The sequence below is a fragment of the Aulonocara sp. 'chitande type north' Nkhata Bay genome, linkage group LG12 (genome assembly GCF_057382095.1).
Source record: "Aulonocara sp. 'chitande type north' Nkhata Bay isolate Kocher_YH1m ecotype deep benthic linkage group LG12, A_spYH_male_GT1.1, whole genome shotgun sequence".
Taxonomy (NCBI): domain Eukaryota; kingdom Metazoa; phylum Chordata; class Actinopteri; order Cichliformes; family Cichlidae; genus Aulonocara; species Aulonocara sp. 'chitande type north' Nkhata Bay.
The window spans coordinates 24,742,013-24,768,185 of NC_141355.1; the positions used below are offsets into that span (position 1 = coordinate 24,742,013).

The 26,173-nt window shown below is 40.9% G+C and overlaps 2 protein-coding genes across 5 annotated transcripts; both read left to right on the forward strand.

Annotated features, from left to right (window-relative positions):
- Nucleotides 1-448: 448 nt before the first annotated feature.
- On the forward strand, nucleotides 449-6,315 carry ccdc112 (coiled-coil domain containing 112). 3 transcript variants are annotated; one of them, XM_086314595.1, is made up of 14 exons: nucleotides 449-478; nucleotides 1,206-1,333; nucleotides 1,748-1,869; nucleotides 2,112-2,201; nucleotides 3,164-3,239; nucleotides 3,527-3,653; nucleotides 3,854-3,970; nucleotides 4,126-4,263; nucleotides 4,754-4,875; nucleotides 5,058-5,184; nucleotides 5,375-5,542; nucleotides 5,760-5,858; nucleotides 5,999-6,117; nucleotides 6,232-6,315. In XM_086314595.1, exons 1-14 carry the CDS (start codon nucleotides 464-466, stop codon nucleotides 6,260-6,262), a joined length of 1,479 nt encoding a protein of 492 aa, XP_086170721.1. In that variant the 5' UTR covers nucleotides 449-463; the 3' UTR covers nucleotides 6,263-6,315. The 3 variants fall into 3 exon arrangements, with proteins under 3 accessions (XP_086170721.1, XP_086170718.1, XP_086170719.1); XM_086314592.1 differs by lacking the exon at nucleotides 449-478 and adding an exon at nucleotides 521-710 and having other exon boundaries at nucleotides 1,203-1,333; XM_086314593.1 differs by lacking the exon at nucleotides 449-478 and adding an exon at nucleotides 523-710.
- A 183-nt stretch (nucleotides 6,316-6,498) lies between these two features.
- Nucleotides 6,499-25,672, forward strand: pggt1b (protein geranylgeranyltransferase type I, beta subunit). 2 transcript variants are annotated; one of them, XM_086314597.1, is made up of 10 exons: nucleotides 6,517-6,655; nucleotides 8,080-8,213; nucleotides 8,884-9,002; nucleotides 10,252-10,316; nucleotides 10,593-10,744; nucleotides 12,448-12,580; nucleotides 13,593-13,638; nucleotides 16,844-17,028; nucleotides 18,258-18,366; nucleotides 22,356-25,672. In XM_086314597.1, exons 3-10 carry the CDS (start codon nucleotides 8,957-8,959, stop codon nucleotides 22,520-22,522), a joined length of 903 nt encoding a protein of 300 aa, XP_086170723.1. In that variant the 5' UTR covers nucleotides 6,517-6,655; nucleotides 8,080-8,213; nucleotides 8,884-8,956; the 3' UTR covers nucleotides 22,523-25,672. The 2 variants fall into 2 exon arrangements, with proteins under 2 accessions (XP_086170722.1, XP_086170723.1); XM_086314596.1 differs by lacking the exon at nucleotides 8,080-8,213 and having other exon boundaries at nucleotides 6,499-6,655.
- The last annotated feature ends 501 nt before the right edge of the window (nucleotides 25,673-26,173 follow it).

The window sequence follows — 26,173 nt, forward strand, 5'->3', positions numbered from 1 at the left end:
TAGCTGTTGGCCATCGTGAAAAAGCTGTTACAGAAATAGCCGAGGCCTCGGTACACTGCGCAGGCGGTTATTTTAGAGAGTGAGAGGCATATAGGTAACTTTAACTATCAAGCTGCAGGGTACCGTCAGATTTTATAACTCGAGAACTGGTTTACAGAGACTGAAAGGAAAACACGGAATAATACTCTTTGAAGACTTTTTATACTTCGTAAGTTTTATTGGGCCACACTAAAATCAACTTTCAGCAATTGAAAGATTATTAATTCAAGGAAGATTTCAATATTTCTTTGGCTCACTGACTTTTCTGGCTTTTGACTTTGCGTATCTTCTAGAAAACATGCAAAACTACAAGGCTGGGAATAAAACCACATGGCAGTGGCAGGAAAAGATTGTGGTTATGAATAACAAAACATTTAAGGAGTGAGCGTGGTATCCATGTGACAGCTTCACACTGGCTGAAAGGATGAAACATGTTTGTGTAAGGTTTTCTTCGTGGTTATATACAGTCATATACATATACATATACATATACATGCATACAGTCATACACAGCTACGTGCAGTCAACGGTTCTTCTACAGTCACTTGTTATACCACAGTCCCTTAATGACAGCAGCGCCCTCTGCTGGTACAAACCAGTGACTGCAGAAGTACTCCACTCCAAACATGGCTGCCCTAGCAACTGCATGGGAGGATGATAAACATTACTCGGTATCTGTCATAGTGCTCATTATTTCATTTATTCCTAAACTGCCTTACATTAGTCAGGCGGCTGTATTTGAATGATATGTTTTGTTTTCTTTTTGGCGCGTTTTACTTTCAGTTTTCGGGCCATCTGAAAGTCTAAAGAGCTAACGTTAGTCAGTGCTAGGTAGCAAAGTTAGCTTTAAGAGACGAAACTGCTTGGTAATTTTACAGATTTGTTTATTGCGCTAATCAGTAGTATGCAGGACTCTGACATACGCGCGCCATTAATAGTTTCATTGTTTTTGAAATGTTTTTCAGAGCTTTTGTTGCTAAATTTGCGTCTGTCCGATAATGGATGCTGTATAAATAACATGGTTACAGCTGCCAATGTCGTTGAGTAGACTGTGAATTTATTATTGGACAGAACTTCTGGACTTTTGAAAATGCAAAAAATCTACACCTGAGGTTGTTGGCATGAGCAGCACTTGTGTTTTACTAACGCTAACTGAATATGAGCAGGGGGAGGAAGAGCCTAGTGTCCTGCAGCCATGCACATCACCCCTGCTCAGCGGTCAAAGTGCGGACCACAGACTGGCCACACAGAAAACTGCACAGTTCCTCAGGGAGGCTGAGAGGAACAGGAGGCAGTAAGTAATACTGCTGCTGTCACTTCTTCTGCGTTTAAATTGAATTTCTAACACATATTTTTATTTACATCGTCAAAAGTTTCATATCGATGTTATCTTGATTTCTCATTCACTGAAGATGAGTTGGAAACAGTCAGCAATAATACTCTGTGCCATTTAAGCGATGCTCAGTTGGTATTAAGGGTCCCAAAGTGTGCCAAGAAAATATGCCCCACACCATTACATCACCACCAGCAGCCTGAACTGCTTGATAGTTCCTCTTTTTCAGACCATTCTCTCTAAACCCTGAAGATAATTTTAATCACAGGTCATCTTGACCATGTCTACTTGTAATTTTAATTGTTCTAATAAGGTGAAATCAGATTATTTGTAATAATGTGTAACAGATCAAATGAATCGCTGAACTTTTCATAGGATTGAGAAGTTGGAGAAAGAGAGGACGCTGATTTCTCAGTGCAGAAAGAATGGCTGGGCGGATGTGAGTGGAGAGATCGAAGAGTACGAGAATGTGCTGGAGGGACAAAGAAATGCTGAGAGTAGGTCTTTCTTTACATATACTAACATTTTCACCTGACATTTTAATGTTGCGAGGTGACGGGGCATCTCACTCGGCATTTTTTCTGTGGGGTATAAAATACCCTGCTGGGAAGACTTATTATCAGATCCAGAGAGGCTGGAATCTCTGGAACTGGAGGCATAGCAATAAACATTTATTAGAAGAAGCATCCATCCTTTGTGATGAATATTGCTTTTCATTAACCTGTTCTTTTTTCTTCAGAGATAAATCTTCAAAAGCAGCTCATGAAGATTCATAATGGTGTGAGGAAATTTCAAAGACATCTAACTGATGTGAAACCAACTCCGGAGTGTAAGTTTTTACTCATTTATGTTAAAGTGGACCATTTCTGCTTTTCCTTATTCCAGTCATATATATTATACTGTTGGTAAATGCTCACATTAAACAGAGTGAGGGTTTTAATTAGTAATAGCTGGTATTTGTGCAAGAAATCCCTGTGAGCCACAAGCTCAGGCTTCAGACCTCGCTTAAAGCTCCCCTTTAGACTGTTTTTTTCTGCTCCTGGGTCTGGATGATGTCAAAGAGATGGGATATCCCTAATATGGACATCTTATTCCAGCTGCTATTTAAGCGTTCTGTTCTCGATTGGCAGCCAGTCATAAAAATATTACTTAAAGGACAAGGAGCTAAAACAGCTCATTTCAGAGTAAACGAGACTTACTATGAAGTAAATGGGGATGATTTTGAACTTTTAATCATGCAAAGCTGATGTAGTAAAGATCCAAGAGTAAATAGCTGGAAATGGAAATGAATGTAATAGGTCCTCTTTAATTTAATTTCCACTATTGCAGAGTATTCAATTCAATTCAATTTTATTTATATAGCACTAAATTACAACAACAGTCGCCTCAAGGCACTTTATATTGTAAGGTAGACCCTACAATAATACATACAGAGAAAAAAAAACAATCATGTGACCCCCTATGAGCAAGCACTTTGGCGACAGTGGGAAGGAAAAACTCCCTCTCAACAGGAAGAAACCTCCAGCAGAACCAAGCTCAGGGAGGAGCAGCCATCTGCTGCGACCGGTTGGGGAGAGAGAAGGAAGACAGGATGAAAGACATGCTGTGGACGAGAGCCAGAGATTAATAACAAGTGTGATTCAGCAGAGAGGTCTATTAACACTTGTTGAGTGAGAAAAGTGACTGAAAAGGAAATACTCGATGCATCTGAGTAGTGCACTGCTCAACAAAGTTGTCTGCATTGTTATATGTATAGAGTTCTTATTGTCTCTGCATTTCTTGGATTTTCAGTGATTGAAAAACTGAAGGAAATCATGTCAGAGGTGGAAATTTCTATTAACAGCGTGAAGGAGGAACAGCGCTCACGGTAACAGCATAAACCAAACAAGCTGAGTTAAATGTAGAGGCTTAAAATCCATTTTAAAATATGTCATCCATATTAAAGTAAACTACCTTTAACTTAAAATGTAATAATATTTAACATAGTGAAGCAAGCAGGTACATTGCACTTGTACATGTTGCATTCGTTCGCACATGATTCCAGCTTTATGTACGTTAAAGGAGAGAAAGAGCAGCCACCGTTTAATATTTTCTGGGGGTGAACTTTTGTACTGATGTCAATATTTTGTTAAAATTGATTTGCTTTTCGTTCAGCTTTGAGGAATTTTTGAAGGAAGAGTGGACATGCAGACAGGAAATCACCGCTTATGAGAAGAAGATTGAAAACTGGAGCCTTGCTGTCAAAACGAATCCCAAACTACCCGCAGCTCCCACTGTTAGGGTGTGTCTCTGTCTCGTCTTCCTCCTCTCTGAACTTTCTCTCGTGTTTGTCAGTTAGGTGGTAAAATATTAGAGAGATGAGTTTCAGTTAGAAGTCTCAGAATTAGAATAAGATAAATAAATATCTCTCTAACCAACACAGTGGCAGTTGACTTTATTTCAAAATGCACCCTGAATTCATAGCTGCCTCTTTTCCATAAGACCAAACCACCCGACAGAGACCTGCCAGCAGAAGTCAGAGCGCTGGAGGTTTTCCTGCAGAAGACTGGAGGCTCTTATGGTGGCTGGGACCAATATGACCATGAAGCTTTTCTTAAAGCAAGTAAACCATTACTGTTATTTCTCTTCCTTTCACTTGCTGATCATGTCATACGGTCAAACACTACTGCTTAAACTAACGGGCAGACTCAGCAGCTGCCAGCCCAAAGCTTGGTGACCTCAGCGCGGTTGTCTGTCTGTAATCTGACTCACAGGTCTGGGTGAAGCACAGTGGGGAGCCGGGCTACAGGAAAGAAGCCAAGCTGTATCTGCCTGGTAGAACAATGGAGGAGATAGAGCAACACGAGGAATGGCATCAGGAGCTCATCTACCTGCAGGACAGGAAGAAAGAGGTAATGACAAAACATGTCTGAGCAGCATAGAAATCCAACTATTATCTATATATGTGCACATTAGACAAACGTGAAGGTGAGGTTGGAGAAAAAGCACCTGTGAACTTCACTTTTAGCTCATCCTACAATAACCTTTGAGTTTCATTGATGGTGAGCCAGTTTGACCTTTGAGTTTTCAGACAGAGTTACAAAAAGCTTTTAATAATTTATTATGAGGGGAGACTTAAAACATCAGCGCAGAAGTTCTGCTGACAGTCCACTGTTTTTAACTGAAAACTAAGCAATCATAAAGAGTTAGATTTTCATCTTCACTACATATCCCCCCCGATTCGTTTGGAAAAATGGCGATGATTGAACATTACCTCACATTTTCTTTATGTGTTAACATTAAATAGACAGCACATCATAAGAATTGTTTGCAACCCGTGCTGCTGCTTGTTAAGTATTTTGTGGTTTCTTATGTCACTGCTTATTTTTATGCCACATGCAGGCTATTCAGCGCTGGAAAGCCAGCAAGCATCAGGAACACCAGATCAGGATACAGACTCAGGAGAAGACAGAAGAGGCAAAAAGGAGGGAGAAGGAGGCCAAAAGCCAGGCCCAGCAACACAGGTGAGCCAGGAGTGTGACACACTAGCATGAAATAAAAAGGAGATGATGCAGGCGGGTTGATCTCCTAGCTATGCCGGTTAAATTCAACCCAATGTTGTAAATCCCACCTCATGTTATGAGCACCCAGTTGATTGATGGACTTTTGGGGGTGTCGTTTGTTCATGGTATATAATTTGTTTTAGGACTGAGGAGGAGAGGAGCGAGATGGCACGGCGTCTGGAGGAATGGAGGGAAGAAAAGAAAAGGAGGGAGGAGCAGGAAGAGGAACAAAGACTGGCTGAAGAGATTCAAAAGAGGAAACGGGAAAAGGTGCTTTTGTGCTCGGGTGTCATTTTACTGTCGCTGTAGTTTAGTTTAGTCAGGGAGCACTTCTGTGTAGTTATGCACTCATTTAATGTAAAAATGAAAATACAGAGTAAAACCAAGGAGTAAATATGTGCATGTTGTGTCCTGAACTGCTTTTTACTTTAACCAATAATGTATTCATACTTTTTATTAGGAGGAGCGCCGCCGGCAGCTGGAAGTGAAGCTAACCGTAGAGGAGCAGCTCCGACTGAGGAGAGTAGAAGAGGAGGAACAAGAGAGGAGGAGGAGAGCAGAAGAAGAGAGAGAAAGAGAAGAGAGGAGAAAGGAGGCGACAAAGAGCATCAGGCGTTTTAATGAAAGGGTACAAAAGTGCCAAAATTACAGACACAAGGAAACACAAGATGCGATGTTTGCGTGTTTTAAACTGAGATGCCTTAAGTGACTGCTGTAAAATGCCAGATTTTCAGATTTCTGGTGTTAAACAGGATGTTGCTCTAGATAAGAGCGCGGTTTTCATCAGGCGAGGTTGTGATGTCAAAACACTGAGAAATACAAGGCTCGTCTCTGCCTTTCTGCAGGATCTTCATAGGGTGGAGGCAAAGCGCCATGAGAAACAGCTGAGGGAAAAAGAGCAAGAGGAAAGGCAGAGGAGACTCGCTGCCAAGTTGAAGGAGAAGGTGAGAGGTTTGTTTTCTTGTGGAAAAAGTAACAGTTAAGTCACTAAATCGGAAAATCATCATTGTGAAATCTTGAAATAAGAAGATTAAACTGCGTGTGGGAACAAGGTTGACGTTTTGTCCTTTTTTTCCACATTCAGGTGGACAATCATGTCAACAGAGACCCGTCCAGGCTTACCCGCCCTACGAAGGGATGGGAGGAGCGGCTGAAACACGTTGGACCGTCGGGAGATGGGCCAATGCTACAAATGTTTCACAGGTTTGCCTCCTAAACTTAATTTTTTTCTGTAAATCTTTCAAGTTTCTGTCAAGAAACATTTGGTAATAATGAGTAATTTATTTCTAAATGACTGAAATGTTCTTTTTGTTACAGAGCTGTTCCCACTTGGAGACAAGGCCTGTGATGAAGAGTCCTGCATTGTGTTCAGAATCCTTTCTATTTTTTAAAGAAAATAAAGATATACACCGCCCGAATTGTCCCTTTTTAATTTGTCATATAACTTTTAAGGTGCAATTCAGTTCAATTTTAAACTGTGAAACTGTTATTTTTAAAATAAAGATTTTTATTGTGATGTGCCGTTTACACTTTAGGTACATCGAAGTAGTATGAGCTTTTATTTTGAAACTTAAACGTACCGGAAAAGGATTCTCATAGGTGCGAAAGCAAAGATGGCGGAAGAGGAGAACGAGTTTGAAGAATTTGAGCAAATAGACTTTCTAAGAGATCGACATGTACGATTCTTTCAGCGAACACTTCAGGTGTTACCTGAGAGATACGCCTCGCTGGAAACGACCAGGTCAGTTCACCGAAATGAACAAAGATGCTCTAGTTTGTGTGTTTTGTGGAAGAACTTCACTAGCAGCTAAGCTAGGTGGTCTTCACAAGCAGTTTTGAATGGAGGCTAATGCTAGTAGCATAGCATAACTGCAAGCACCAGCTTAGCCAAGTTATGGCAGATGAACAGATGTATTAACACAATGCAGTGAGGTGTTTATTATTAAGTGATAGGTCATGTTATTATCATAGTCATCAAGGGAATTGGTCTCACCTAAGTGTTGCAGCGAACTGTAATTTGTAAATTTGAATATTAACTGTACGTGTTTCAACTTTTTTATTTAATTAACGGAAAACGCCGCTTTACAAACTATAAACTAGTGTTTCGCTATAAAGAAAATGTGTCTCTAATGTAGAACGAACTGAGAGGTTTACCATAATTTAAGCAGAATAAATGAAATGAAAAGTAAGTACTAACTAGTACTTACTTGGCTAACTAGGCTGTGATCTGAAGTAAGAACACGAAGCAGGTGGTTGAGAGAGATCCATAAAAAAGTAATGAAAGTCACCAGAAGCAAGGCGGAATATTTCAGTTCAATTCAGTTTTATTTATTCTGCTCGCCAAGCTAGTTGCCTCGAGGTGCTTTATATTGTCAGGTAAAGACCCTACAATAATACAAAGAACCATGACCGGTTGGGGGTGAATGGATGAAGACAAGAGAAAGACATGCTGTGGAAGAGAGACAGAGATTAATAATAACTAATAATTAAATGCAGAGGTGTATAAATGCACAGTGAGTGAAAAAGATGACTGAAGAAGCATCATGGTAATCCCCCAGCAGCCTACATCAATTGCAGCATAACTAAGGGAGGATTCAAGGTCACCTTGTCCAGCCCTAACTATATTCTTTATCAAAAAGGAAAGTTTTAAGCCTAATCTTAAAAGTAGAGGCTGTCTGTCCCCAGAATCCAAACTGGGAGCTGGCTCCACAGAAGAGGGGCCTGAAAGCTGAAGGCTCTGCCTCCTATTTTACTTTTAAATACTGTAGGAACCATAAGTAAGGCCGCAGTCTGAGAGTGAAGCGCTCTATTGGCGTGATAGAGTACTGTAAGGTCATTAAGATGGGGCCTGATTATTCAAGACCTTGTATGTGAGGAGCAGGTTTTTAAATTTAATTCTGGATTTAACAGGGAACCAGTGAAGAGAAGCCAATATAGGAGAAATATGCTCTCTCTTGCTAGTCCCTGTGAGATCTCGTGCTGCAGCATTTTGGATCAACTGAAGACTTTTCAGGGAGTTTTTAGGACATCCTAATAATAACAAATTACAGTAGTCCAGCCTAGAAGTAATAAATCCATGAACTAGTTTTTCAGCATCACTTAGAGACAGGATGTTTCTAATTTTGGAGATATTGCGCAAATGGCAGAAATGTGTGTGAATGATAGGGAAGGAGGTGTCACAGTGAAGAAAAATAAGTACCTGACATCAACCATCCAAAGTGATGAACCGTCCAATAAGAGGTGAAGAAGAGAGTGCAGGCAAGGTGGAGTGATTGTCAGGATAGCAGAAAGAGTGAAAGGTAAGGTTTACAAGATGGTAATGAGAACTACTGTGATATATGGTTTAGTAACGGTGGCACTAACTAGAAAACAGGAGGTGGAGCTGAAAGTGTTAAGATGTTCGAGAGACGTCTGTCTCGCCCTAGCAGCGCCTGTCCCTCTCCTCCTCTTCCGTTCGCCTCAACATAAGCTCGTCATATTCTCTTATATGATTTACTCTGAGGTGTTTGACGAGGTTAGCGGTGTTGCCACAACACCTCACTGTCTTGCCACATGTATCGCAAACCGTGTCTTGGCTTTTTGTGGAGGTAAAATACGTCCACACATGAGCCATTGTTGTGAGTGCGCACGCCAAGGGGCTGCCACACATTTATACAGCCGTATTTCGCATATGACTATGAAAGGCGGAAGAGAAAGTAGTTCCAATTTAGATGATCGTAATGATATTGTTTCTTTCCACTGTGTTCCTGTTAATGATAAACTACAAATTTACCCCAAATTACTAAAATATCAATATTTTAATATGAGAATCAATTCTAGAGCATAAATAACTGGTATCGGAGGAATAGATATTTCAGTATCCGCACACCACTACAATAAACCACATCTTACATTGCCTCTGATTTTTTGCATTCTCACAAATATATTTGTAATAAGTAAAAATGAATGTAAATCTCACCTTGTTTTTAGGTTGACCATCGTGTTTTTCGCCCTGTCTGGTCTGGATGTGCTGGATGCCCTAGAAGTGATTGATCGGAACGTCATGATTGAGTACATCTACTCACTACAGGTTCTGCCTACTGAGGATCGTAAGTCACACATTTTCCTACTTTTATAACTATTTAGCAGTTGGCAGTGCAAAAAAAAATCATTGTCAGTAGGAATATTATTTTTTACAAAGGCTAACATTAAGTGGTAGAGCAATACAGCTGTCAGAGTTCCTGAATGCATTAATCAGGCATTGCATCTTTGCCTACATTTGTGCCCTGTTTCTTTGGTGTAAGATTCCACAGTTAAGTTTAACTGGTTTAGTACCTAAATTGAACTGCACTAGAAAATAAATCAAAAAGATTTGAAAATTATGGAATTCATCATCAATCTCTGGTGCTGTTAGCAAACGGGATGCTGGTAGGGGGTGAGGGTTAGTGCGTGTCAGTCCCTAAGATATCATCAGGATATTACAGAGAGACTGAGTTACTGTGGGATTGATGGGCTCTTGAGAAGTTCAGCTTTCTGCCTTTTTAAGATTTTTACCCCAGGATACATTTCAGGTTTTTCTCTTCATGTTTGTCGACTTCAAAGCTGTCGAACTTGAAAGTCTGGATTATGAAACCAATACCAACTTCCAGGTGTTCTCCTCGCTTACCCTGTTACATTCATTCATTCGTCAGGGAAAGTTGGACTCTAAATCTTTAATGACTTGGTTTTTTTTGTCTCTAACAAGCCAGTCTGTGCCATCTGTTTAGATGCCCATTCAGTTAATTATTCAAGCCATCAACAGAAATTACAGAGGGGTAGCCATGCCTGATTGGTCTCGGTTTTGTTGCTGCCATATGTTTGGCGTCACATTAAATTTGTTGTCATTAGGTGTGAAAAACACAACTCAGGAGGCACTCGAGATTTCCTAATGTATCATTGGTATGGAAATAGATCTCTGGCATGAAACTGCAGATGTTTCGAGTGATTTAATCTTTATATTTATGCATCAAAAAAATGATAAAGGTGTTGTGGAGCAAGTATAAACTCAACAATAAGTGCGAATAGCACCTGCCACTCAGGGCATAATGATCTGTAGATGTAATGGTGATAAATGTGCGACATGTAACAACTGTTTAATTATCGTATGTTGAAACTGCTGGAGCATGCTGTCCACTGTAAGTGGTGTTTCTGTCATAACCAGGAGATGGCAGCAGTGTTCTTTTTATATTATTATTTTTCGGGAGAATTAAAAAAAAAAAATCTAGTAATGCTTTCTTTGTCCCAGTTTTTCTTCACCTGTGTGGAGTGACGACCTTTTGTTAAATATCTGCTCTTCCTTCCGCTCTTGTCTTTTTTCAGAATCCAACCTAAGTCGATGTGGGTTTCGGGGATCATCACATATTGGAATCCCTTACAGCACTAAGGTACAGCCATCGCCCACCCCAGCATGTTTTTTGAGGTTATGTTTTGTAAAAACTAAAGCATCACCTTCTTTTGCATTAGTCTTAGAGGCGGCTTCACTACTATTATCCCTATTTTTCTGTTGTTTTCTATATTTATGGTAATCCTGCTCCAAATATTTTGTTATTCTTCCCTCCAGCTGAAGGATTAGTAGTCAGAACTATTACCATTCTGTCTACAATCTCTTCCCGTATAGCTTCAGTGGTAAAAATAATATCTCCTGCTGATGTTTTCTCCAGGGCCCAGGTGTGCTCCATCCATATGACAGTGGCCATGTAGCTATGACCTATACTGGGCTGTGCTCACTGCTGATACTTGGAGATGACCTTAGCCGGGTTAACAAGCAGGCCTGTCTGGCTGGTCTGAGGGCGCTGCAGCTGGAGGATGGCAGGTCAGAGCGCACACACATACACGTTCTGATTTCCTTCAGCAGCTCGATTTAAATACACCTGAGGTGGTGGAGACAACAAGCAGCCTTAACACGGACTGACTCACATTTGATTCTGCAGTAGCAGTTCTGTGTACAAGTCTCCAGGCACCCTGATAAAAGATTGTACAACAAGAAAACAATACAACGCTTGCAAATCTTTAGTGGGGTAGATCAGTGAAACGTCCCTTTCTGTTTGTGTAAAGAGGTTCAGCTGCACATTTATTCCCTGAGATATCTTTTCTTATGTTATTATTAAAAAGAAGTGCAGTTTGATGATTATGTCTCAGTGTTTCTACATGATAAAGAAATGCTGCTGAAATGAATCAGTCAGCATGACTTCCTGGGATGTCATTGTTAGAAACGAACATATAAAACTACCGAAAATGTCCTGTAATTATAAGACAGAAAGCCTTTGTTCATTTCCAGAAAATGCATTTAGTTTTAGTTTAGTGTGAAAACCACTGTAAAAACACAAGAAACAGACAATTCTACAGTAGATGGTGGAAAAAAGAATCTGTTCTGTCATTCAGTTGTTTATCTGTTATTTAGTTACCTTGATGAAGTATGAATGGCCATAGGAGAGATCTTTATCAGTGGAAAAAAGATGCAAAACTACAGTTAAAAGTCTAAAATTTATGCCCTCTTTCATCCAGTGGGCCAAATTAGAGTCTTTGCTGAGCCGATTCTGGACTCAGGGCCTTATGTTTGACGCCTATATGTTCTATAAATTTAACGACTCTCTTCTAACCATCACAGCAGGATAAACCTTCCCAAAGCGGCATTATTGTTGGCATTGGTCTTTGCTCGTGGGAACTGTGACGTCACCACATCCCTGTAACTATTTATAGCTGTGCTTGAGGCGTGCTGCCACAACGCAGAAACAATCACTGGATCAGTGCGGGAATTAGAATAGAAGAAAACGAAACGGGCAACAAAGCGATCGAGAGGATTTTGGCTCATCTGGTCAAATGACCGATGAGCCAGCGCCGTGGCCAGACGTCTGCCAAACATCCACTCTTCCTATAAGTCGGCCAAAATTTAATCGAACTTGTGGGTGTTTTTCCATTTTCAGAAGATTCACTAGTCCTCCAAGAATATTGATCCGATTTTAGTGACACTTGCACACAGTGACCACCTACTAGGTGTTCAACCAAATTTCGGTCAAGGCCGAGGTCACGTGTGTCATTTTCCAGCCAATAACCTGCGACCTGAGATGGATCGTGAGCTTAGATCTCACATCTTACTTTTTCCACAAAATATCTGTGCTCTCTGTAGCATAGAATAGAATAGCTTTTTATTGTCAATGTACATGTAACTTTTGGCACGCCCACCATTCATAAGGGCGACAACGGTAGCCAACACAACTGCCAGTATCTTTGACAAGTTCACTTGGTGTTAAGAAAAGTAACAGCCGCCTCACTAATGATTAAAAAAACAGGTCAAAAACGACAGTTAGCAACATTAGTCAGCAACCTCTGAACAAACACATGACAAATAAGTGTTTACTCTGCGACTGCCAGCTCTCTAATGCGGCACAAACAATGCCTTAGCAGTTTTATCTGAGAAGCTTTATAAAAATCTAATTCGTCTTCAGAATGGACAGCAGTCTTATTTCCAGTTGTTTATGTAGCTCATCCGGCTTTACTGCTTCCTCTTTCTTCCAGTTTTTACGCAGTGCCAGAAGGAAGTGAGAATGATATACGCTTTATCTACTGTGCAGCCAGTATCTGTTACATGCTGGACAACTGGTCAGGCATGGACATCCAAAAGGCCATTGAATACATCCGAGGAAGTTTGGTGAGTAGATGTTAAAAAATTAAAAAATATGAAATGTAGCTTCCTGGTAACTGGGTGCAGCTGTAAACAACAACACAGCGCGGCAACATTTGAATGAGAAGAACAGGCCACCCACCTTCAGTAGGTGGCACTCTGCCGAGAAATACTTCATTTATAATAAACGGAGGGGGCTGAGCAGTGCGGTGTGGTCTTAAAGCTGTAGCAGAGTGTTCTTTCCCCCCTCCCGACCAGGAGGGAAAACACATTTTTTGCACCACACTGATATTTTTATCAAGAGCTCAAGTCCTCGAAGCAATGCGGGTTCCACTAAATCCTTAAATTGATTCTGTATCAGGACAAGCTCATATAATTTTGGCAGTTAGCACAAGAGGCTTTTATTACATAGTTTATCATTGTTTCACTGGTGTGTTGATAACAGGCTTCATACTTTTGGATGGATACCAATTTTTTTTTTTTTTTTTTTTTGCTTAGCAGGTTAATTATTCGTGAATGTAAGTATGCCAGAAGCAGTGGGTGGTGGGTGGTTATGTATCAGAGGGCCTGTTTATGAGCAGCCACGTATCCATTTACAAACCTTATTGTTGAGGCGTGATCAGATCATACACAGGGACAAAACATGGTTTGACTTTCCCGCGTACCGCCTGTCATTTAGTGTGAGTTTTGTATGAGCTGCCTATTGTAGCAGGTGGCGGTTTTTCATAAATATGTGTAGAAAACTGTCGTGTTTCATGACAGTTTCAGCTTCTTTTAAAACAACAGGGTAACCTTATCTGGGCTTTTTTAAAGAAAGAAAAAGGAGTCGGAGCTCTGCGAGCTGTCTCAGAGCATGTTTATGTATTTTACTGAGATTATATACGGTAGTTTCTAAAAACTGAAACAGATTGCAACACAAATGTATTTAATCTTTTTACTAAATTGGGTGTCAGTGTGAATAAATATATATTCAGAAGACTGATGTGGTGATTTTTTTTTATCCTTGCTCACATTTGAACCGTTGTCTCTCTCTTTCTAGTCCTATGACAGCGGGTTTGGCCAGGGAGCTGGGCGAGAGTCACATGGTGAGTCTGATATTATTTTAATTGTTTATGTTATCAGATAAGTAAACATTGAGGAAGAAAATTATTGCATTTCGCAGCACAAATGTCTCTGAATAATGATTCGATTTGTGAGTTCATATCAGATCAAAGGATTTGTGGGTGTGTATGCCTGTGTCGCAGTAAAGGGTATGAACGTCCCCGATGGTGCTAAGTGCTTTAAAGGATTAGCCATTTAAATAACTCTCTATAGATACAGTACCTTGCCCTCATTAAGCTCTCCCCCGCTCAAATTAAACCGTGTTATTCTGGCACAAAAGCCTTCATCCTACATGCTCTTACACAAATACACACACTTCTCAGTAACACATTTACTGTCACCTTCTTGGCACAGTGAAGAAATCATTTTGTGGTAGCTTTGTGAGGCGCTGTGAACGCATAAATTGAAACCGCTCAAAGGCACAGATTCTAGTGTGTCTCAGTGATTTCCTTCCTTGAGATAAATTCGACCTCTGTGATTACAGCCTTCATTGAGACTCTGCTCTCTTCTGCAAGCATGCCAATTCTCTGTCTGAAGGCTGATTACACATCAGTAGAGATGCAGAGTAGATGCCCATACATCCCTAAAGTGTGTTTGTTCAGCAGCAAGGCCTCCCACGCTGTTTGCTTTGCACTGTTTTGCTGATAATTGTGTTAAATGCATAAAATGGGGTATTATTAAAAACTATGTGCAGGGTATACTTTTCTCCTTTTTCTTGCCATGCATGGTTGTTTTCTTAAGATGGTAAGAAAACAACATTTTTGTCATAAATAGACCTCAGAGAAATTCCATAGATGTCACCCCTCGTGTTTAAACTGCATTATCAGTGTGTTTGGGCTCATTGTCATGCTGACACATGAATTTGCTGCCAGTCAGGTGCTTTCCAAATGGTATTGCATGGTGGATCAAAAGCTGATTGTGCTTTTTCACATTTGTAATTTTACCGATGTTGACAAGATTCCCAACAGCAGTGAGTGAAATGCAGCTCCAAATCACAGAGCCTCCACCCTGCTTTACAGGTGGCTGTAGACACAATGTTGCACCTCTCTCCTGACTTCCACACATTTCGGTGATGATTTGAATCAAAGAAGTCAAATCTGGGTTATTCACTAGTATAGCTCAGCTAGCGCTGTTCGATATAACGATATATATTGGATGACGATATAAAAACATCTATCGTTTCATTTTACGCTATCGTTTGTTTCATGGTGTCGCAAAATAAACTGTTTACGGCAATATTTTTTCATCGTTCTGATGGTCACTGTAGAGGCTATATTAATTTCTTAATATAAGAGAAAGTTCTCTCTTTCTCTTATATATAATATAACCACACTACTGAGGGACAAGCGTCTGTTTTTATGTGTTGTCGTTAGCAACAGCGACGGTAACACCTTCGCGTGTCCGCTTGTGTATGTTCCACGTAAACCTTTCACAATAAAGCTCAAGATCCTGTTGAGACTTTTCAAAATAAACTGAATCACGTGAAAGAACAGATTTTTTACGGATGAGAAGTAAAAATGAGCCGCCAGGTGCTAAAAAATAAACCTTAGACTCAAACGTTAGAACAGGCAACCCGCAGCACGCCGTGTAATAAATACAAAGAAAACGGCGGCCGTTACAACTTATGTCTAAAAATGTATAGTTTCATGCATCGGTTAAAACACTCGACTCCGGGTAAAGGACGCGCAGCTGGAAACACTTCACGCAAGTCGAGCTGCCCGAGATTCACAGAATTTACAGAAAATGTTAAATTTTTGTGATTTATATCGTTATCGGATGATAGAATTCTTATATCGGGATATGAGATTTTGGTCATATCGCACAGCCCTAAGCTCAGCCCTTTCTCCCTGTTCCCCCTCCCTTAAGATTTTTTTTTGTCCTGTTTCATAAGGACATGAATTTCAGATTAATTTCATCTCCTGTAGATAGTTATTATTATTATTTTTTTAAGGCAAGCCACTTCTTCTTTTATCTTCCACTTTTCCTAATTTTAACCGCACACTATGCCGCAATGTTCCTATTTTGGGTTAGTAGCACTTTGGGAATCACCTTGTTGGTCCAAAAATACAATTTTATCCTTGTCAATTTATGTTATATTTGGCATTTTTGGAAGATTAAACTAAATTAAACTAAAATGAGAATAAATTATGTGCTTTTATTTACAATTTAAAATTAGTTCCTTGCCAAGTTGTCTGTTGTAACACTAGTTCATCCCGTGAGTTTGGTTCATTTTCATGCCACCTCTTTTTTTACATCTTTTGAAAATGTTTCGGTCAAAGGACTTGCCTGAAAATGAGTGGAAAAAGCAGCCGAAGTCCAAAAATGAACTTAGAAACTAATTTTGGGAAAGCCTGGAGAACTAGTGCTCAAGACCACTAGTAAGTAAAATGACAAGAAGGTCATACTCCCCAGATTATTTAAAATAAATCAATGAAAGTTGGCTCAAGCTTTGGGACTTTAGTGTATATGTTGGCACAGGAGGAAATAAGGTTACATTCAGGTGTGAATATTGTTATACTTTCCAAACAGAAAGCTGCTTTATGGGTCTATTTTTATTATAAAGCCGATTGTTCCCAACCCTGCGGTTAGAGTCAATGGTTAGGATTCCCCTCAGTTCTGTTTGACATTTATATTTATCTCCTCTTCCTTCGCCTCAAGCAGAAAGGGAGCTAGACATGGCTGATTATAGGCAAGTGTAGCATGTTGGCAGATTTACACTCGTGACCCAAACACTTCACCACGCCTTTTCTTTGTGTCTCCCCTTCACACGTTACCACGTTCAAACAAACACAGATAAGCTGGCAGTGATGTTCATAATGTGTGGAGGTCAGCTAGAGCAGCTGTGATAATGAAAGCAGTTGACAGCTGGATTGTAGAAGATTGCTTATGGCTGCTCTGATAACAGCTTATCATCAATCAATCAAAACTCTCACGCTGGTATTAGTCCAGCTGTATGATGCTCTGTTTTTCAGCCCTCAACAAAGCATCTCTAAAGGTTTTTCTCTTCTCGTCTTACGTTTAGCCTGTGAGTTATTTGAGCCCACACACAGATATAAAATCGGTGTTTTGATTGCCGTGCCCTGCAATCATCTTGTTTGTCACCAAAACATATGAACCACCGGCGCTGCTTTCCAGTTTGAATACATTGTCAGATTAGTCAAATTTAATGAGCCTGTGTTGTGTTTCTAGGCGGCTGGACGTACTGCGCCATAGCCTCTCTGTGTCTGATGGGTCGACTGGAGGAGGCACTGAGTCAGCGGGAACTGGACCGGATCCGGCGCTGGTGCATCATGAGGCAGCAGAGCGGTTTCCACGGCCGCCCAAACAAACCCGTAGATACATGCTACTCCTTTTGGGTGGGAGCTACATTGGAGGTAAAGACCAGTGGGACAGACACGTGCACGCATATAGAGACACCGTTTTGCATGCATTAAAAGTGAAGCTGGGTGCTGCACTAAATGGCAATTAAAATACCAGCAGTTTAAGAGGAAGTGATTCCTGTGCACCAACATGGATGCACAGCCAAACCGGATACCGAAACACTAAATAGGGAAGCTTAGATTGCAGCACACAGTGAGGAAGTGCTGCTCTTTTTCCTCCTACAGAGGCTATTACCCTACATGTTCACACTGGGAAAAATGTGGGCCTGTCGATTGTCTCATTTATAGAACCTTTTAAGAAGTTAAGTTTATGAAATTTCTCTTTATTACAGAATAGAAGATGTTACACTTTAGAATATATTGGCATTCACTAAATGTGAATCATTTTTGAAAATCTCACATCGTCTAAACTCGTGGTTTACTGGGGGATTTAATTGCTTGTAAGCCGCAAACCCCTCTGAAACCCTACAGCGTCACCTGATATGGACACGGAAATGTAATCATCTAGTTACATTACAACAGCTCGGTGCCGTTGAGTCCCCGTGGCATTTCCGGCTACTTTTTTGCCACAGTTTTTGAATTTTTCAATCGCAAGTTGCTGAAATGATCAGGGTGGATGTGAAGGAATGTACAATGAAGACAAACTGGAGGGACAAATATTTTTGCCCCTGAGGGAAAAACTGACCACAAAGTAGGCTGGGGACAGAAAAAGTCCCAGCATGTTATTTCTGTCCTTCAGCCTGCACAGCATATAAAACACCGGGACATGTGGTAATTAATACATAGGTTGGTTTTCACTTCCATATAGGCTAAAAGCCTGACCTAAATACACACACAAACACACTCGTGCTAAAGCAAACCCAGTGCAAGAAAACAGTAGATTTGTGGGTTGTCAAGCGCCAGAAGGATTAAAATTTCACAGTCAAGCAAAATATTTGCAGATGGCTCACACTGAGGTTTGATGTTTTTCCCCCCTGATGTCTGTATATAGAGGGAGAATATCAAGTGTGTGTAATCACTGGTTTTCACCTTTGTGGAAATAAATGTTGTCATATGTGTGTGACTTCTCTAAACACAGTCTGCTCTGCTTCTTTGGAAATGAGTGTGTACTGAGCCAGTTTAATCTTATAATAAACAGCGCTCTCTAAATGTATACCAGTGCATTTGTTTTGTTAGAGTCTCTTGCAGATGTTTTCCTTTTTCTTATTACCCTTATTTTCCAGCTGTTAGATGTGTTCCAGTATACAAACTTTGAAAAGAACCGGAGCTTCATCCTGTCCACGCAGGATCGGTTGGTGGGCGGCTTCGCCAAATGGCCAGACAGCCATCCAGGTAAGCATCTCACAGTACATGTAGTCATTAGGTAAAGTGCAAAAAGTACCCGACTACTCAAAAGCCTAATGTGGATTCCACCCATAGTTTTTACAAAAATCAGTTTTGCTGTTTGTTTGCATAGAGGTTATTTTTGTAGAAGCTCTGTTTAGGTTACTATGCTTTGCTGTGGCTTTAAATATCTCAAGGATAAGAGGTGGTGGATGTAAGCAGTTAGGATACCTTTATTTTCCTCTCTCTCTTACTGAACAGTTTCCATGCCCTCCACAGGTACAGGGAGGTCAGGGTGGAGCTGTGGTTGCCGGTTTTATTTGAGATCAGCGGATGAGCTCTTGTAACCCTAAACTTCAATGGTCTAGTTGCTCGTCTGGTCCGTATTTGTGCTTTCTTCCTCGCCCTTGTAATGTGTAATTGATGAGGTGGTTGTTGTTGGTAGCCAAGGACACAGCAGATCGGGCTCCTCACGTTACAGGAACAAGGCAGGGGAAGACAGGGTGGAAGGAACAATGAGGTGAACAGGGCAGGTAGACAGTGTGATGACAAAGCCGTGTGAATATACATGTACAAAGGAGAGTTTTAGGAAATAAAAGAGACTGCAGCAGTATGGGAACAGATACCGCTGGACTTCTGTGTGTGTGCGTGTTTGAGCTGCGCAGTCATGCACAGGAAGGAACTGGCTTGGGAAGATGGGACAGCAACAATAGCCCGGAACAAAAGAAGGTGTTGTGTATTTGTTTAGCAGATCTGCACCAAATAAAGCCAAATATACTTTGAACATTTGGCACAGCCCAAGTTTGTCCACAGGTACTGTTTAACAATCTGATTAACAGGAATATGTGGGATTACATGGGGTAAGAGTGGCTGAAATTCCAGTTTAAAGTGATTAAATTGAACCAACAAAATATCAGCTGTTTATTAAAAAAACAAAATCAAATAAAATCCACAGGTCTTTTCAGCTAACTTTTTTTTGCTGTAAGTGACGTGACAGAATTTGAACAAACCAAATGGTTGTCACAAAGAAAGCTCCTGCCTTTATTGTATACGCGTGTCTCTGCTTTTATAACACTTACAAGAGACAGTTCGTGGCCCAAAGGCGTAGCTTAGTGATCAAAGCAGCCTTATGCTGATTCATGTTGGAGAAAGTGCTTTGAAGTGGCATTGATCAATACGCTGCTGTGCAAAAGTCTTGAGTCACCCTTCGTTTCTTTATATTTTGCTAGGAAAACGGGAAATGGGTGCAGCGATTTATTGAAACATATTCAAAAATAAAATGGAATGCAAGATATAAGGGGAAAACAGAGGCTGTACAATTCTGAGGAGCATGAAAGTCAATATTTGATATGACAATATTTATTCTTCAATGTAGCCTGAACTCTGTTAGGCAAGCTTTGTTGTCATTTCTTTAAGTAGTCTTTGGAAATACTTCTTCAAGGACATTCAAAGCTCTGTTCTCTGTCAAGATGATCCCGCACTGCTTCAATAATATTGAGGTTCGGGCTCTGGGGAGACCAATCTATGATATTGCCCCATTGTATGGTTTTTCTATCCAGGTATGCTTTTACTACTCTGGTAGTGTGTTTGGGGTCATTTTCATGTGGATCTAAATCTAAACAGAGTTTTCTGTATTTATATTTCCATCAATTTTTACAAGATCCCAACACCACTGGCTAAAATGCAGTGCCAAACCATGACAGAGATCAACCATGTTTTACAGATGGCTGTGTAATTTAGCACACCTCAGCCTTCTCTCCCTGTTTTCCTTCCTTAAGAACGGCTGATGTTAATAGTAGATGGATCAGCTGAAGGTTCAGGTGCATCTCTGGTCCCGTGTCAGGTTTTTGCCATTTTTTTTTCCTGTTTCTTAAGGACATGACTTTCAGATTTGTCCAGTTTCTTCAATCTTTTTAAGAGCACGCTGCACAGCATGCTAAGATATGCCAAGTTGTAACGAAACGGAAAAGAAATGGAAAGAAACGGAAAGAAACGATGCGTTTGTGACAGGCTGCTAGTAACGAAGTGCCTAAAGATACTATTTGTCTGTCACACAATTCTCTGTGCTACCTGCTCGGACCCACACATTTAGCACTTAGCTGCTAAAGAGCCAGATAGAGGTATCATTATTTGTAACTAAAACAGAGCTAACAGCTCTGCTTTAATGTTCATCTGCATCTCTGGGTAAGTAAATGGTAAATGGCCTGTATTTATATAGCGCTTTACTAGTCCCTAAGGACCCCAAAGCGCTTTACATATCCAGTCATCCACCCATTCACACACACATTCACACACTGGTGATGGCAAGCTACATTGTAGCCACAGCCACCCTGGGGCGCACTGACAGAGGCGAGGCTGCCGGACACTGGCGCCACCGGGCCCTCTGACCACCACCAGTAGGCAACGGGTGAAGTGTCTTGCCCAAGGACACAACGACCGAGACTGTCCAAGCCGGGGCTCGAAGCGGCAACCTTCCAATTACAAGGCGAACTCCCAACTCTTGAGCCACGATCGCCCCAGTAGACAGTTTGCTAAATGGACATTGATAATTTCCTTATCAGTCAAACCGCCTCAAACCTTGGACTGATGGAGACGTCTCTTCTGTTCAGCCTTTAGTTTGAGTCCTTGTTGACTCCTGATTGATGCCACTAATGGTGCTTTGATTGACTCTAATGTCTGTGTCCAATCATCTGTCATTTCATTATAATTCAATTACTGCTCATTTACTGGCTCGTGCAGCTTTTACTCTCGTCCCAGGGGAGGTGAAACGACCACAGAGGCGACCTGCATGCATTATTTATATCTACTTAAAGGTTCAGTGCAAGAAAACCATATGGAGGAAGGTTCTTATGTGAAATGAGGTTTTTGTTTTATTGACTGCATATGGATGGGTAAAGGGACATCCAGCACGTTCATCTTATCCAGTGGTTAAACTGGGGTTTATGACGGACGTCGGGACCATGCAGAGATTTTTCATTACTAGACCTTACTTGCCTTCTTGTTCCTCTACTTAAGAGGCCGGTCAAGTTTCATAGTTGTAGTCTTCTTGAATTCTTACATTAGACTTGAGCATGAAATTGGAAAGCTCCCAGTAATATGATTTCAAGCTAGTAACGGTACCAGCTCACCTTGATACTGCAGATAGAATATGATGATGGTGCAAAAAATGCCAACAGCTCTCATGGTGCTGTATAGACTCTGAATCTGTTTAGTTATGTGTCTCCTTCCTCATTTCTTATTCTTTGACATATTTGTCACACTTAAATGTTTCAGATCATCAAACACATTTTAGTATTAGACAAAGATGGCTTTGTTGTACTCGAGTTATCTAACCTGCCCCGCCTGCCCTCTTTTGTTAAATCATAAATTAAATGTGCTTAACCAAAATCGTTTTTTTTTTTTTTTTAAAGCTGGGTTTAGTTTCACTAGCCACTCCCAGGCCTGATTATGGCTAGATTCTTGGTGAATCAAGAAATCACTTAAATAGAAGCTGTCTGACAAAGTGAAGCAGGTTAAAAGATCTCGAATAACGTGCACAACATGGCACAATCTAAAGAAACTCGAGAGCAGCTGAGAAACAAAATCTCTGGCATCTGTCAGTCTGCAAAGGGTAATAAAGCTATTCCTAAGACTTTTGGACTCCAGTGAACCACAGTGAGACAAATGGAGACGACTTTCAACAGTGGTGAACCTTCCTGGGAGTGGCCAACCTGGCAAATTTGTTCCAAGAGCTCTGTAACCTAGAATAACCTGGAACATCATTTAAAGAACTGCAGGCCTCACTTTCCTCAGTTAAGGTCAGAGTTCATGTTTCAACAATAAGAAAGAGACTGAGCAAAAATGGCTTCCATTTTTTTCCTCTGGCGTCATCAGTCAGTGTACGAGTACTGCAAAGGCTACAGACCCGTCACATACAGGTGTTTGTGCTGTGATGCATGTTATCATCTCTGACCTAGTTTCTTCTTTCCACTCTTTCAATCTCTCTTCCTCTCTGTCAGATCCTCTTCATGCATATTTAGGGCTTTGTGGTCTGTCCCTGATTGGAGAGCCCAATCTGAAGAAGGTCCACCCCGGTCTTAACATCACCCAGAGAGCCTTTCAGCACCTCCAACAGCTGCAGCAGACATGGAGAGACAACACCGACACCTGCGGACGTCAGCACTGAAAGCCGGATGAACCGCGGCGCTCCCTCTCAATGGCTTCAGTTATCAGCAACGTCGAACAGTTACCAGTCAAGGAGGACTGGACTTGTTGAAGAGGTTTGGCCACTTACCAAGAGGCCATCTCATGTGAGGACTGAAGAACGCTCTTCTTTACAAAAGCAGTAACTTTGGGACGCTCACTTTAAATCCATCCAGTGCAACTCTTCCGTTAAGAGCCACACGCCTCACGTTTTTTGCTGCCTTTTATTCGCACAGTAGTCAATAACGGTGCGGTTTGTGGTTCGTGGGAATAAAAACGTGCCAGAAAGTCAAATTTGAGCTGCTATAAACTTGAAATTTCTGATGCCTCCATTGTTCCATTGAGTTTTTAGATAATGGCCTTTTGAGCTTTGCTGCTCATCATCATTGTGAACAATATCTTCATAGCCAAGGATCAAAACTCTAAATGTACATGAGAAACATTGTAATAAGTGTTTAAGGGGGGATCCCTGGAGGGCTGGGAGCATCCACACTGTCTTTTTATCAGGTTTATTTGCTAAGATTATGCTATTGCTGAGTAATGTCTCTAAATTTTAAATGTGAGATCTGTTAAGGTCTCCTTTTCATTCAAAGACTTAAAGAATTCGAAGCATAGTCTCCTTTTCCTTCTTTTGCTTTTTGTTTTGTTGCCCTTGTAGCATTTCCATCCTGACATTGCTTGTGAACCTGTTTAAAGCCTCAAGCTCTCATGTCCCAAAGGTGATACCAGGCCAGGTTTACTCATCTCCCAGTTTCACCACTGCAGGCTGTGTGCACTGATCAAAATTTAAATTAAAGAGCGCCTGGTGTGAAATTAATGGAAAAGGTGGTTATGGGTTTAGCTGCAGGCAAATCATTTTAGAAAATATCATTCTTTGTCTGCATTTTTCTCTGACGGCTAACAGAAAAGAGATTGAGCCTCTCCAGGGAGTTTGTTAAGAAGGGGAAAACCACCTTCTTTCCTGCAGAGGTAGTAGCTCCCGGTTGTAGCAGCAGACCCCATCCTAACACAACTCCTGCATCCTGACCTGTGCTCATTCGCTAGCTTGCATGCTCCCTGCAAGGCGCTAACCAGCCTCAAACCGGTAAGAAAAGATGAGACAATAGCACCGTAGCTTGAGGAAATGTATTCCTTTGAACAGTGCAGTTATTTTCAGTGCAGAAAGGATGCAAGGTAACAACAGAGAACAATGAGCGTGAGCAGAATGGACCACAGAGTGTCAGGAAACAGAAGCAAGTGTTATCCCAACGAGCTACTTGCATCCCCCCCCACCGAAAATGTTCATCACAAAGTATTTAGCACTGAGGCAGAGCTGGTAGGGTTTACCGCACAGGTGCTCAAAGGAACACCACTCACATGTCGTTTAGGCAACCTTTTACTCTTGACCCGAGGCAGAGAGTTTTAAATTTCAAAAACAACCCTTAGAGTGACACACGACACTGAGTTGATCACAGCCGCCACCTCCTGCCCTCACTGAGGTTCTCTCATTCCCAAATAACCATCTTCTCCCAGCCACATCCTTTCATACCGGGGTCGCCGTCTAAGCAAACGCTGCCTGCAGTGGTTGCACCCTCACTGTAGGCTGCATGCAACAGCCGTTCTCACAATCTTTTTCTTTTTATCCTACCATCTAAACTAAAGCCGGTCCTGGCATCATCTCCCTTTCCTCCAAATTGACCTCGTTTTCAGTTAAGGTTACAGACCAGGGAGACGGAGGAAAGAAGAGGTGAATAAATAAATAATTTGAGCCATCTATTATTAAAAGTAAACCAATGTAGGCTGACGTCTTCTCCTCGACTCCCAACAAAGCCCTCAGTGTTATATAGCCTGGTTTTACAGCTACTTTTTAGCCAATGCTTTATTATCGTTCATGTTTGCATGCTTTTCCTAAAGCGACAGGCTTTGCTGTGGCTATTCGTTGTTACTATAGTATCATTTTTCCTAAGATTTTGTTTCAGTGCATCTTTTTCAGATGTTCTTGAATTAAGCCTTAGATAAGTAAAGAAAGGATCTGAATTCAGAAAAAAAAAGTAATTTTCTTTTTCTTTTTTTAAAGTCATCATTATATTCTTGAATCAATGTGTTGTGATTTTCTTTGCTCTGTAAGAAAGAAAACTGTTACTTCTGCTGCACCACTGTAGAGCCAGATCCGGTGAAATTTAATGATCTGCATCTTAGGACGTCACTTCTGCTTCCTATACAGATTCCTCAGGCCATCCTCGGCCTGTCACTCGCTCAAATTTGACTTTGAAATGTGCCTCGTGCAGCGTCGTTTTGGGTCAGTGCTCTGTGAATACTGCAATTCTGTACATGCAGCATAGTTAAACTGGGTTAGGGATGCTCCTTCTGTCAACAGACGCCCAGGATATTTTTCTTTCCTGGAGGAGAATAAAGAGGAAGGAACCATCTACTCTAAATGCATGTAAACTTACAGGAAGGGTAACGACTGCTCTCTAAACTCTTTGCTCCTCCCATTTTTGTTAAATGTGCTTATACAATCAGACTGTACGATCTGACTGATTGAAGTGATTTTTTTTTTTTTTTTTTTTTTTTTTACTGGAATCTGTTTTTGGGGTGTTTTGTTTTTTCACTCTAACGCTCCCCGTGGACACTTTCTTAAAAAGCATGAAAGATTGGATTAATGGCTCTGCCACGTGACTGCAGATGAAGGCTGTGTCTCAGCAGAGTCACCTGTGCTCTCCCCCGGTCGCATCGCAGTCCACTCTGTCCCAAAACAGGTGGACGACGGCTTTGTGCTTTAAGCTGCAGTGAAAACTGTTTTCCTTCCGAGATCCAGCAACATGTGGTCAAACCATAAACCCCTGCTTTGCCATCAATAAATATACATAATGTAATAATGAATAATGTAAGAATAAAGGTAATGAAATTTATTTTTTCTATGCTTTGTAGAGATATTGAGTGTAGATACACATGTAAATGTCTATAAATATGTGACTTCTATCGTGCAAGAGAGAACCAGGTTTACGGTGACGTGAGTGAGACTGTTAGAGGAACTGGATATGCAAATGTTGGCATGTGATGTACTGTTTGTCTATAGCTTTGAATGAAATGATGTTGGCTCTGGATTGGCAGTGCAAACTGTATGTATGGTAAATAAAACCTGTACTAACTGTCTGAATTGTTTTCTGTGGGTGGGTTCGTGCAGCTTTTCACTTTAGCTAAGTCGCACTTTAACCTCAAAAGCTGGAGAATTTCTTCGGTACAGAAGTTAAAAATAAAGGTTAATACAACCTATAACAATATAGGTATAATAGTGTATAGCGCAGTAAAATAAAATTCAAAATGGCAACATATTTCACTAAAGTAAAATCTGATTTGAAATCCAAATAAGGAAACAAAGTATACGTTTAAATATAGATCTGTCCACCCTTTTTTTTGCTGCGTGTCTGGTTCCTGGGTGCAGGGTTTGAATAAACCATTAACATGAGAAAACATGATTTTCAGATAGATGTGTCACATGACCTATGAAAGACTTCCTGTATCTGTCCATGTGGCTGAATCAGCCTGTTAGAGAAAGTTTCTCTGCTGCTGTCCAGTGCGTGCAGCAGAGGTGGTTAGGTTTGTTACTTCAGCCAATCACAGAGCCAGCCTTCCTGCTCCGTACACTGTGCTC

Coding starts and splice junctions, on each gene's coding strand:
- ccdc112 (XM_086314592.1), top strand. CDS start 666: ATGGCTGCCCTAGCAACTGCATGGGAGGATGATAAACATTACTCG. Junction 2,202..3,163: donor TGTGAAACCAACTCCGGAGT/GTAAGTTTTTAC, acceptor TTGGATTTTCAG/TGATTGAAAAACTGAAGGAA. Junction 6,118..6,231: donor ATGCTACAAATGTTTCACAG/GTTTGCCTCCTA, acceptor TTTTTGTTACAG/AGCTGTTCCCACTTGGAGAC.
- pggt1b (XM_086314596.1), top strand. CDS start 6,528: ATGGCGGAAGAGGAGAACGAGTTTGAAGAATTTGAGCAAATAGACTTT. Junction 6,656..8,883: donor GCCTCGCTGGAAACGACCAG/GTCAGTTCACCG, acceptor CCTTGTTTTTAG/GTTGACCATCGTGTTTTTCG. Junction 17,029..18,257: donor GGGTGGGAGCTACATTGGAG/GTAAAGACCAGT, acceptor CTTATTTTCCAG/CTGTTAGATGTGTTCCAGTA.